This window comes from Labrus bergylta, chromosome 9, assembly GCF_963930695.1.
Source record: "Labrus bergylta chromosome 9, fLabBer1.1, whole genome shotgun sequence".
NCBI classification, from domain to species: Eukaryota; Metazoa; Chordata; class Actinopteri; order Labriformes; family Labridae; genus Labrus; species Labrus bergylta.
In genome coordinates this window covers 28,968,202-28,981,348 of record NC_089203.1, presented here as the reverse complement: position 1 = coordinate 28,981,348, position 13,147 = coordinate 28,968,202, and the positions used below count along the sequence as shown (strand labels likewise).

The following is a 13,147-nucleotide window of genomic DNA, read 5'->3' as shown; positions in this document are numbered from 1 at the left end:
TGCTGCTTTAAAATCTTTATTCATCAGAATCTTTAAAACATTTTACTGAGGAGACCACATGTAAACATACAGTTGATGACATGTTCTCTGTGATGTAATGACGAGCTGTCAGCTCCATTAGTACAAATGTTCCAGATTAACAACCAGGGAGGATGGATATCCCCGGCCCGTTCTCCACCCACTGGAAGAAGTCACACTGTTTACCCTTTTGAAAGCTGCAGGTGTAGAAATTCCGGCCGTTGTTGGGTCCTAGTTTCAGAACGGTCCTCATTAAACAGCGTTTCCCATGGTGACAAAAGGGAAAGTGCGTGTCAGCCCACTGCAAAAACAGAGAGAAAATACTTTCTTTAACTCAGCTGTCAACTTTTATTTCAGCCTCTGAATCGTGATGCTGAAAGTTTTTAGGATACTTTAAAAAAGTGCAGAAAACATTTAAAGTGAAGAGATGCTCCTAGGCTACGAGCTGCTTCTCATTTTCACCTCGAAGAAGTCGCACTTGGTCTCCCTGGGGAGCGAGCAGGAGTAGAACGTCCGGCCCTTGTTGTCCCCGTCCTTGTGGACCGTCCTGAGGACAGCCGGCCGCCGATGGGATGCACAACAAGGAGCGCCGGGACTGTGAGAGACGGACGAGTCGCGGCCTGTCGCTTCTGTTCTGCTTGTACTGACAGGAGTGAAGAAACAAGTCCTATTAGTTTGGAATGAAATGAAAATAAGACACAAGCACACCTGTCACATCAACCCTTATTAGGGAGCAAACGGACAGTGATGCTTTGGCTCTTCATCAGCGCTGCATTAAAAATTCCACAACTACATGCTTTTTTTTTTTTTTTATCTCCCTGAAGCTGCAAAAAACTTCTCTTGTTATAAAGTTATTCATGAAAAGCTGCGCGAGAGATTCACTCACCGTGAGCTGGGGGTTCCATTTTGAGCATTGTTACTGGGAAAGGGGCCGTGATCAATTCTCATTTTCTTGGATGGGTGACTGTAGGAGGCCGGCGATTCCCTTCTGGAGCGCTCGGCACTTTGCTTCTGCCAGCCACCAGAGGCGTAATTGGGGTTTGTTGTCCCCTGGCAGTTGTATTTATATAAACCTCGCTCTGTCGCCAAGGAATTCAAATGACTGCCAACGGCCGGGGACAGAGGGGAGCTCGCAGGCTTTGGCTTCTTGCTCACGTCGGAGAAAACGAGGGTGGTGGTCCCCAGCGCGGACCTCCAGTTGACTTTGAGCTCCTCTCGCGGCTTGGTGAAGGCGATGCAAGGGTATTTAATCAAATCAGCAGTGAAGGGTGATGCTTCAGCGCTAATGTCGTCTTTGCGGGCTGTGGAGATGGAGTCAGAGAGAGAGAGAGAGACAGAGTGATTTCATGTTCAGCAGCTGCAGCTTGTTCTCATGAAGAGGCCGCTCTCAAGAAAAGCAGCTTGTTGTCAGCTTTGAGTGGTTAGCTCGCCATCTAAAATGTACCAGTAAGAATCAGACTGCTGTGCTGTGTTCTCTCATCAGATAGAGAGCTTATGCAAAATCCAAAGGACTGAGCCCCCCAAATAAAATGAAATAGGAGTCAGGGGAAATTCTGTTTTACATTCTTGTTTTTGAGACATGCACAAAGAATGAATTGATTAAGAGATGGGCAAGGGCATCTCGGCAGTGCTCAGGAAGTGAACCTCACCTCTCCAGCTACCAGAACAATTTCTAGATTTGGTCCACACCGGGACTTGAACCTACAACCCTCAGACTCCAAACTTCAGGTCCCTACAAACTGAGTTACTGCGGCCCATTAAGAGGGAACAGTGAATAAATATTATTCTTCAGTTACTCAAAATTTCAATGATGTCTATTTGTGCAAGACAGTGAACCCCAAAGCTGTTAGTCAAAGTCAATATTATAATTAAAAATAAATCAATAATCCGTGGCACACTGAAAATAACTTGGCTGTATTTTATTGTGAGCGAACAACGAGTTTCGCATGTAGCTTCCCCAGGTTCCCCCAGCGATCGGGCGAACCTACAGAGCTAGCAAATCAGAGGACAGTGGGCATGTTGGGAGGCGGGCCTAAAAGAGGCAGCAGTTGAAATTAATCGTTTCGGGCAGAGGGATTTTTCAAAATTAGGGATTTTACTGATGCCTGTGTCAAATAAATAAGGAGGTTTTGTTGCTTAAAAGTCTACGAAGCACTCTTAACATGTTTGATTTGTTCAGTTTTTTGCCTCCATCACATGTTTTGTACCGTCTACAGCACAAATTTTCACTTAATAAAATTGATTGGTTGAAAAATATCTGAAATTTTGGTCACGATTTCCTCGTTGAGGAGTCAGTGGTGGGTCCTGAGGCTAGACGACTTGAGAACGTCTGTCCCTGAATGACACAATTAATGGTGAAAGTGATTATAATAGACTTTTATAGGCATCAAAACTGCGGCCACATGCTGAAGTGCAGTTTTCACAGGGTTAAGAACCAGCTGCAGGAACTGATGCCAAAGTGTCAGATGATAGTCCGTTATTTACCCGTACTTAGAAAGCTTAGCCATGGGGAAACCTCTGTTCAATATATATTTTCAAACAGCTGTTACATAGACTATCACTTAAATAGAAGACATGATGTATTTGAAATGTGAATAACAGAAAAGAGCTCTGAAGACAACAATACCGAGCACATCATACAGCTGTGCTTTGGTGTCTGCAACACAGAGATAGCACGGCCATTTCTCTTAAACACTTCCTCACTGCTGCTTTAATGCGTCTCACAAATGTCAGGGAAGAACTGACATTCTCGCTCATTACTCACACAGCAATATCACACACACACACACACACACACGACTACTGAGGCAATCTGCTCGAGTGCAGTGTCACTCCAGCAGCCTCGTCTTTGGTGCCTTGCTCAGAAGTACTCGCACATCAATTGCAAACAATACAAGGGAGTTATTCAGCCAAAACTACAGCTCCTTTTATTTCATCTCCTGCTAACAAGGACATTGTGACGCCCCATTAAATGCAGTGACTGTGAAACAAAAAATAAAACTCTCACTCACCCTCAGGTCTGGGAGTGAGGCAGGCATCACAGGCTTTCGACGCCGGCTGGTTGATGAGCGTGCAGAGCTGACAGGCCCAGTCCTCTTCCTCCTTCTTCGCCACGCTGTCATTGGTCCTGTCACTGTAGGCCCAGCCAATCAGGCTGTTTCTGACTGGAAGCTTACTGGTTTGAGGGACAAACGAGAGTGACATCAGTGATCCTAATGAGCCTGTGATGCTAAAAACAGCTGTGCTAATGAATAAAACATGTGTAGTGAGGGGGAAATAAAGGTGTGTAGAAATAACACTGAGGTTCAGGAGTTTTGTGCATGTGTGAAAACTGCTCTGAAGACGAGGGCTGATTGATTACGGCAAAAATCATAATCACAATTAATTTGATTGATATTGACCCATATTTGATGGTGTGGTTAATATTTTCACCACTTGAGGCAGTAGTGTCACTGTCAGGTAGGCAGAGGTCATTATGATCAAGAGGCTACTTGACTCAGGTGATGCAGACTCTGCACAGGGCTGGGAAATATATCGAGTTTTTAAGATATATCGATATATTTTCAAACAAGATATAGGGTAAGACGATATGGATATAGTTTATGTTTCATTAAAATAACGTTACAGAGGTGCCAGGTCACCTTCCTCATCTCACTGATGATGACTGACTGTCTGCTCCTCCTCTCTCTCTCTTTTATTGTATTTAAGGAACATTTTTATTTTGTAATATTACTTTTTAAATTCACAAACAGGTAGTTTATTTTTCAATGTGTTTTCACTCTTAATAAAATACATATCCATATATATCGAGTATCGCCATTCAGCTAAACAATATCGAGATATGAGGTAAACGGTTTTTGACCGTATGGACAAAACGAGCGAAACGCAGCATGCAGGGTGGTGATCCTTAGATAAAAAAAACAAACTGGCCTTGATCTTGATCATCTTATTGGGAGACAAAATCGTAACCACAATTGAAACTCGATTAACAGCCCCGCCCTTTAAAAGGCAGATCATTATACCCTTCAGAAGGTAAAGTTGGTGTTTTGCAACCAGGTCTACCAACTAAACAGGCAGCAGAGTGTATATTTGGATATTTTTGGATAATTACTCTATAACATGCAAGAACCCATAAATTATCCCTCCGTTTTCATAAATTCACAGTTAATGCTTGAGCCAAGAACTACTTCCAAAAGTATTTACAATGTGTGCATAATATAAATGTCCTTGATTACTTCTATAACAAGCAATTAGTGCTCGGAGCCGCAACTTTCAAAATGAGCGATAAAAATAAATTATTCAGCAGCTTTCATTGTAACCGGCTTAAAGAAAAATACATGCAGAGGAAAACTTAAAGCACACAAACATTTGCAGTTCAAGCAGAGGATGAGCGTTTCCTGTAATTGCTGCGAGCATACATGTCAGCGCTCCGACATGAAGCTTGACTGTGTTTGACAAGAATGCAAATCTGCGAGGAAAGTAGCAGCAGCAGCTTTCAGGAAACTTTCCCCTCGCAGATTGCTTTATCAGCTGTGTAATGTGTTGTAAGGGCTTTAGGCTGTAACCCCTTCGCAAAGCTCTGCTCAAACACAACCCAGGAGGTGTTGAGCCTGTGCCCTGGCTGGCAAACACAGCCTTATATGCGCATTAATTCCCCCCCCCCCCCCCCCCTTCATAACACTTCCCACTCCCTGCCAAGCCCATCTGCCTGCAAAGATGGCCTCTCGAAATGTGAGCATATTATCTGAAAAGGATTTAGAACTTCCTGCAAAGACTAGGTGTTGAAAAGTGACACTCGGCTTGACTTTGTTGTGTTATGGTGTTAAATGTAAATCAGAAGAATTAAAGGCCCACGACGCAGGAAACTGGAACATTTTATCGGCTACAATGAATAAAGAAATAAAGCTGTCACATAATGCACTCCTGAGATTATCTAGATCGTTTCAGGAGGACTGCTCCGGAGATTCTCCCGACCCGGCTGTTCACACATGCTCCTCACAGCGGGAGACTATCCCATGACATAAAAAGAAAGATGTGGGAGTAGCGGATGAAGACACAGAGTCCGCTATAAGACGCTATAATGAGAATATTTGCCTTTACATCAATGCTACATGTAGTTAAAAATAATCACAATGTCAACACACTTGCAGAAAACTCCTGAAGAAAAACTCCTGCCAGAAGAGCTGTATGTGTGAACGCAGAGAGACACATTTTTCACTCTGACTTCATCCAGAGTTTCTCCTGACAGACCTCTAGTATTGTTTCCTATAGAAAGTCAGAGTGCGCTGATGTGAGAACACAGCAGGATATTATCAGGAGAATTCACCTGGGGCCAATAGGAGGGGGTGGTGACGTTTCTATCCTGTGACTGCTGCACGGTGCATAGACCGCTCTGACCTCCATACATGTAATGAACCTGCTGCTGCATGTTTCCTGTTCTCCAGTATGTTCTTCTCCGCTCTTTAGTTCAGATTGTGATGCTGTTGGACTACACATAGCATTGATATAAAGACCCACCCACCCTCCTGTCAGACAGGGATAGTCTCCCGCTGTGAGGAGCATATGTGAACAACCAGGTCAGGAGAATCTCTGGAGCAGTCCTCCTGAAATCATCTCAATATTTTCAGGAGTGCAGATGTGAAGCAGGTTTGAGTGTAAACTTCGTCCTCCTCTTTTTCAAACACTGTTTGATTGAATATGTAAGCTGATTGTCGTTTAGCCAACCCGTTCAGGATTCCCCACTCCTCCCTGGAGATTTATTTTCCATTTTCAGTGACAGTTCAGCTGTTAGGACAGGAACGCATCGTGCCCGTGCACCGACATGTTCCTCTCTGTGGAAGTCAGATTCAACAGATTCAGCAGTCTTTATTAAAGTCAGATATTCATGAGGCAAAGTGTTCAGTATGAAAGAAAACAAAAGAAACATTCAAAGAAGTCTTCCTTCCTTATTCTTCATACTTCTGTCTATAAACGACCGTCACTGTTTTATTTGATCTTGAACATAATTTAACCCTTTCAAGTGACAATGTCGTCTATTCTGATGGGAAATTAGGAGAATGTTAAGATTTTTCAGGACATTTAGCTTTTTTCTCTTATTTTCCATGTGATATCCACGACTGTTTTCCAGGACGCATGGGGACCCCTGATATCCTTCATTGCTATTAATCTATCCTTTTTACTAAAAGGGGCATGGAATAATATCTGTTTTTCTTATTTATCTTGCTTCAGTTTGTCTAAAAATGTATAATATGTTACATTTCTGTGCAGCACCAGCGCCACCGCAGTGTCCACACACACACACACACACACACACCTGATTTCAACCCCGCTGGGATCAGCCTTCTGACAGCGCTCGCAGAAGTAAGTCATCCTCCCGTTGTCTCCAAGACGACAGACTGTGATGACATCAGAGCACTGGCCACACTGGGGACGCTTGTAGACTTTGTAATGTTTGTAGAGCGCCGAGCCAGATCTCCGACACTGATCGAGACGAGAGTGAATGAAAGGATCAGGATAAAGAGAAGAAGAAAAAACACCCAACTCTTTTTACTCCGTCTATCATGTGTGGACAGGGGTGTTTGTTTTTGTCTTTCCTCCAGGCAGCAGTGCTTTGGCTTTTTACCCAGCATGCACAGCAGGATGTTTTTTTTTAATTAATCCATCATGAGTCAGACTAAACGGAGCTTTGGCTAAATACCTAAAAAGCACACATGCAAACGCAGTAGTATCTGTCTAAATATTGAAATCCTGATCAAAGACTAGCTCCAAAACAACTTCAGATCAACACTGTTTACTGTTGACATACAAACCTTGTAAAACAGGAGAGTGAAATCACGCGTCATCTTCACCAAGTGATGAATCTGCTCCTCTTTCAGCTGCTGAACCTTTGAAAACGGAGAGTGAATAAAAACCTTATTTGTATAGCTTTTCATTTCAAAACAAGAGAGACGAAGGGCGCTGCTGCACAATCAATGATAAAAGCATATCCCAAAAAAAAAAAAAAAAGCACCAGACACGAATGAGGAACGAGATTTAAAATGATGCAGCAGCCGAGGAAGCGAGGGGGGCCCCCTGACTCCAGCGAGCACGGTTTGAATGAGAAGGATGGAAAGCACACAAACACTTGTAGCTCTTTCAGGATACCTTTCAGGGGCTCGATAATCTGAGGAGAAGCTCATAAAGATTCAGCAGAAGAAAGAGCCAGAAGTCCCAGATTAATGTTCGGGGGGTTCAGTGCGATATATTGTGAGAGCCCGTCTGACACTTCCCTCTAAAGAGCCTCTGGTAATAGTTGAGTAATAGAAGTATTCATTCTGCAAAGTGTTTCTCACTGGCAGTGGATAGGTCACTTTAAAAAAAAAGAAATCACGCTTTTTCTTCAGCGGTTTGTTTAATGACAAATGTTCCTTAAGAGCTATGTGGAGCGTCGGGTTTTCCCCATTTTCCTGTGATGCGATTTCCCCGATCTAGACGAAAAACAATCATAACAGTGAATGAATTTTTTTTCCAAAAAGCGCACAGAGAGGGAGGCTAGCTGTGCTGCAGTGCGCTTGTTTGTCTTTGTCTCTTCCCCCCCCCCCCCGCTCAATAATACAAAGGGGCTTCGACTTTTTCTGCGGGAGTTGTCTTGCATTTTTTACCCACTCTCTCCCCCCCCCCGCCTTTGTTCCTCCGCTGAACACAATCTATCATCTTTCTCCATACCTTCACGGCCGGATGGAGGCCTGAGTCAAACAGGGCTTCGTTTTTAATGATGTTGCCGACTCCCGGCATGACGGCCTGATCCAGGAGAACGTCGCACAGCATCCTGCTTCTCTGGCGCCGCACCGCCTCCTCAGAGCGCAAGAAGCTGAACTTGGGCGAGCAGACGTCCAGACGCTCCATAGCCTTCACCCTTTGCTCGCAGTCCTCCGTTAACCTGCAAGCAAGCACACAGTTGTCTGAGAAATATATATGGCTTGCTGTTACCGTGCGCCACAAGGTCAACTGGTGCATTCTTGGGGATTTCAAAAAATTGTTTCTTTTCGTTTATTCTTTTTCCAGTTTGTTTGTTGTGGGACAGGGCAGCGTGGGTGAGATTTTTCAGACAGAGGGAAATTAATGTCTGTCTGGCTCCTGAACAGCAACGCCGGGACCTTGCAGTCAATGAACAGGACGAACGTCGACTGTGTTTTTTCATGCAACAATTGCCACCGTGTTAATGTAGGACACACTCGCTGAATGAGACTCACATACCCCCCCCCCCCCCCCCCCAAGGTGAACTCCTGTCACCTCAATCTATCCAGGCTCTGCTTGGCGTCCCCGTTACCTTATTTCCACAGTGCTGTCAAAGAAGCACACAGTGTCGTTAGTCAGGTGTATTTCCAGCACTGGCGCGGAGCCGGTCCTCTCCTTCCTCACTGCGGGGTTTATACGCATTGATCCATTCATACCAAAGTGGACTCTGACAAAGAGGCATGAAAGACAGGAGGAAAGAAAAATTCCATTTAAAGACAGCGTGCCGCAATCTGTACGAGGCTCGACAACAAAAGGACACAGGAATGTGGCCTTGAAGTCGGAGGCGCCGTTAGAATAGTTCACAGGCTGCAGTGGAAATCTCCACTCAGACTACAGTAAGCGTGTCAATCAAGAGCTGCACTCGTGTGTTGAGGTTGTTTCGGGTAATGTGGTACTATTTATCTTATTTTATTGGCATTGGCTTAAAGGCAGGGTTGGCAATTTCCTCCAGATCCACTTTTTTAGATTCTGGTGTAAATTGTCTTTAGGTCCTGACAGACATTAATAACTCATGTTCTCTGAAAAAGGAACAAAGAGAATCCATCATCTGTATCAGTTTGTAAGTCTGTAAAAACAACCAATGTCTGCCACGAGGTACCAACCTGATGAACCAATCACACGCCTCCCTGCTCGCTCTCTACCTCTTGCGTGCTCTAGCCCAGAGGTTCTCAAACCTTTTTAGACCATGGACCCCTTTCAGATGAGACATTTTGATGAGGACCCCCCCCCCCCCTCATTATCATAATGTTGATAAGCATTTATTAATACTATGTAATAATGTACTATGTAGTACTTTGCAATGATAGAATTAGGTTACATACATTCATACTTTCCATGTAATTCATTTGAGAAACTTTGAGAAACGTTGGCTCCGAGGTGCGCAGTATGAAGTGACGGACATGTCACGATCATATCAGGATTGAGCTTATGGCACAAAGCTAAAGTGGGCGGGAGTACTGGACAAAGTAACTGATTTTATTGGTGCAAGAGGTCCCAGTTTGTAGATACAACTTTAACAATTGTTTGTAAATTATTCTGCGGAGCCCCAAGCTATGGTTCGCGGACCCCTGGGGGTCCCACTTTGAGAATCACTGCACTAGCCCACACTCAAAGAGATGAGCTGAGGTCCACTTCTGGAGGTGGGGGGGGGGATGCTACTTTCAAAATAATGCTAGGTTTTCAAAAATGACCAACCCTGCCTTTAATTCACTAATTACTAACTGAATTAGGAGCATTTTAAAAGCTTCTGATCAGATTTACATATTGCTCCTTTAACAGTTTCAAGATGCTCTTTTTTAAATTTGTAGCCCCGCTCCTCTAAAATCCTCTGCACGTCCTTGGCCTGGAGGTACAATATTATAATAAAAAACTGATATTATAAATGAGTATAAAAAGTCTATGATGGTGCAGTGTTCATTACCTCAGAGCTCTTGGACCAAAGTACATGAAGAGCTCTTTGCCCAGAGTTTCCACCCCGGTGTACTGACCGTGAAAGCGCTGCAGGGCAGACCCCTCTTTCTTCTGCCAGTAAAACAAATACAAATATTAACATGCAGAAGCAAAATGCATTTGTTTCTCCAGCTCAAAGTCACTCACTGAACATGAGTAAACATGAGTAAACATGAGTAAACATGAGTAAACATGAGTAAACATGAGGAAACATTAACATACCGCGGACATGATCAAGCTGCCCCTCAGCTCTTTCACCTTCTGTCCTTTCTGGACTTTAGCTCGGATCTTCTCTCCGTTCAGAGTACATCCTGGACCTTCAACCATCCTCAGGTTGTCTGTTTGAAATGTTACTCCTCGGTGAGACTCTCAACCTGCAGCGGAAAAAAAGTTTGTTGTTGTCGTCTCGATTCCCCGCCGCTAAATTCGACTGCGCGCATGCGTGCTAGGGTTTGTATCCGGAAGTGGGCGGTGCATGGACAGGATGCTTTCAAAAATAAAATGATTGTCTCCGAAAATTACCCAACTTTTAAGGTTTAATTAAAATATATTTATCCACTATTGAAAATCTAAACCTCACATATAAGAAACTGACAAAAACAATAATTGTATTTATTTATTTTAATTTATTTCCTCCAGACCCCTCACACCCCTCCTGTTTTGTCTTTCTTGATTGTTTTTTCTCTGATTTAATAATAATAAATATATTTTTCATACAGTTAAGTTATTTCGAATTTTTATGCTGTACTACAGAAGATGTGTGATTTTTATACAATATTTTAATTCGTTTACATGCCTGGATTTGTATAGATTAATTGTAAATGCTATTTGTTGATGTGTATTATCATTATTACGTAATGTAGGCACATCATTACAAACGATATATAACTATAAACCCTCTATAAGGTGCTTTCACCCATTGTCATTCAGCATTTTCACGAGTGTGTAATTTCTGTTACTTTCCACTAGAGGGCGCCAGAGTATTACTGTTGCTCTAGCAGGCTGTACAGATATTTCTATGATAGAAACTTAAAAAAAAGATGGATGGATGGATAGCTATTTAAAAATGTTTTTTTTTATTTTATCTGTGTTTTTTCTACTTAATTTAATTTATTTTTCTGTATTTTATTTGTGCTGACAAAGAGCTGCTAATCTGTTCTTGGTTGTCCCTGTCTCTCTCCCTGAACAACTTTTTGCATATTGTCACTTTTTTGTATTTGTATTTTTGCATTTTTGTATTTATATATTATTACCCTCTCTGCACCAGGTGTTTGAGATAGGTTGTTTTCCCCTGGACGCCCAGGAGGTTTTGAAGAATTTTCCCCTTTATGTTCAGAATGTACTGCAAAAATGTACAATAAAGATCACTTTGAACTTTAGAGAGACCATTTAGACATTCATGAAAAATTACACTGTGCGTTTAAGTTCCTCAAAAGTCTCCCTAACTTTTTTCATTAAACAAGTGTCCAAGGTTAAATGTAAGTGCCAGATGTGAGCCTTATAGCCAGGTCTACCTCTCTACCTTCACACATCTCTACAACGTTCATTCCAGGTGCTCCATCTGCTTGAAAAAAAAAAAGTCAAAGGAGTTATAATTTGCATTATTGTCAAAAAGATTTTCTGCATGGCTAGCCTCGGTAATTGCAGCAACTTGTTTGCTCTGCAGTTTTTCCATCCAGGAAGCCTTCTGTTGGCCAAGAGATAAAAATAGAGAGACACCATGTTCTCCGGCCAAGTGTACAGACCTGCCCTCCTTCAAAAAAAGGCAGCACTCAGCAATAACGCATATTAGAATCTGAAGCTGCTCTTTCTCTCTCTCTCTCTCTCACTGGCTGCAAGGGAAGTGGAGCACTTGAAGCTGGATCGCACCCAAAAAATTATAACGTAATTCAATCCAGGTTGTTGAAAACTGGATTGTGCCCTCTTACATTCCTCCGTCCTACCTCAGGGCCGACAGTGTCCCAGGATTAAAGCAAAACTTGGCCTCTGAGTCTCTGCAGATATTAAAGATGAAAGCACAGGAACAATGCCGTGTTGTCTGAATAATCTCAGATAGTTCACATTCAGAATGTCTTCTGACCTCTTTAGGACAGAATAGTTTATGCAACAGGACTTAAATTGTGAACTTAAATTTAAAAAAGTGAGCCAGCTTGTGTATTTAACTTACCAGTTGACAGTAGTCTCATTGTAATCGCTGCACATCTTGTATGAGCATGTGACCAATAAAAACCCTAAAATCTTTACTTCACTTTACTAAACTGAATATTTAGCATCCTAAATTAAATATTTAAGTTTGTTTAAGTTGTACAATCTGCTTCATGTTTGTTGTGAATCCTTTTAATATTTAAAAAAGTAAAATAAAAATAAAAATCTTGAAACAATGATCCTTGTAACAACATTAAAATAGATCAGGAGCACTCTTCGCTGCACAGAGCCTCTGCCTGGCTCCCGTCAGCCTTTGGAGCTGACTGAAATAAGTTTGTTAACAAGTTCTTGTTGGGGTCAAGTGCCCGAGCCATTGCCTTCCTTTCCTTCTTTCTAATCTGGCATCCTGACTTTGTGCAGGACCTGGAATGGCTTTACTCTTCACAACAGAACTGGCATAACAGTTAAGGTCACTGGGCCCACTTACATCAGTAATATAAGAGTTTCATATCATTTTAAGAACAAGGGGTTTATATCTTGAAGCAGGCTACAATTTACTGATGCAACAATAAATGAAATGTGTGTTTTGGTTTCTTGAAGAGGTGATGGTGAGTATTTAAGTTGTTACGACCCTGGCTCAGGGGAAGCAACATAAAGGAGTCAAAAACGTGTCATCAGCAAATATAATCTTTATTTCTATAAAGGTTAACAGAAACTCAGAGGAAGGGGGAAATGGTAGCTGGGGCCGTGCTTCTTGTCCTGGCAGTGGCTTGAGAGAGAAAGGGGAGGAGCCTGACTCAGGCTTTTGTAGACAGCCCACAGGTGCAGCAGATCACTAGCTGAGGAACAAAGAAAACAAAAGAATGTCAAGTTTGCACATAACAAAGTGTGAAATAAAATGTGTTGTTGTTATTGCCTTCAATAAGGACGGACCATGTTTTTTTTTTTAACTCTGCATCCCTCCATGAACTGCCTCACCTGATCAAGCCACACCCCCAACATTACCCTCAGGCATGTGTCCTCCATCCTCTCCTCCAAACCAAGCCAGTAGAGGCCAGGAACGTTATGTAACATAATATGGCAACTGCACTGTTTGCCATTTTGTTCTGAGCGTAAACAGTGATTGATTGATTATCTGTATTGTGACATTTTGACCCTCCTGCCTCTTGCATGTTCATCACTTTCCCTTTGCACTGGCAGACTGTTACTGTTAACCTCATCTTCATTCAGTTTTTTCTGCACAATCAAGACAGTGACA

At 42.6% G+C, this 13,147-nt stretch overlaps 1 protein-coding gene across 2 annotated transcripts; it reads right to left on the bottom strand.

Annotated features, from left to right (window-relative positions):
* neil3 (nei-like DNA glycosylase 3) lies at positions 1 to 10,175 on the bottom strand. Of its 2 annotated transcripts, none has more exons than XM_020645086.3 (10): positions 9,967 to 10,175; positions 9,716 to 9,816; positions 8,327 to 8,461; positions 7,723 to 7,936; positions 6,828 to 6,902; positions 6,332 to 6,498; positions 3,030 to 3,193; positions 905 to 1,319; positions 481 to 661; positions 1 to 319 (listed from the first exon to the last, which is right to left on the bottom strand). In XM_020645086.3, exons 1-10 carry the CDS (start codon positions 10,069 to 10,071, stop codon positions 137 to 139), a joined length of 1,740 nt encoding a protein of 579 aa, XP_020500742.2. In that variant the 5' UTR covers positions 10,072 to 10,175; the 3' UTR covers positions 1 to 136. The 2 variants fall into 2 exon arrangements, with proteins under 2 accessions (XP_020500742.2, XP_065814867.1); XM_065958795.1 differs by having other exon boundaries at positions 9,716 to 9,813.
* Between the last annotated feature and the right edge of the window lie 2,972 nt (positions 10,176 to 13,147).

Coding starts and splice junctions, on each gene's coding strand:
- neil3 (XM_020645086.3), bottom strand. CDS start 10,071: ATGGTTGAAGGTCCAGGATGTACTCTGAACGGAGAGAAGATCCGAGCT. Junction 6,903..7,722: donor GCCTCCATCCGGCCGTGAAG/GTATGGAGAAAG, acceptor CCGTTTTCAAAG/GTTCAGCAGCTGAAAGAGGA. Junction 3,194..6,331: donor CCCAGCGGGGTTGAAATCAG/GTGTGTGTGTGT, acceptor CCCTCAAACCAG/TAAGCTTCCAGTCAGAAACA.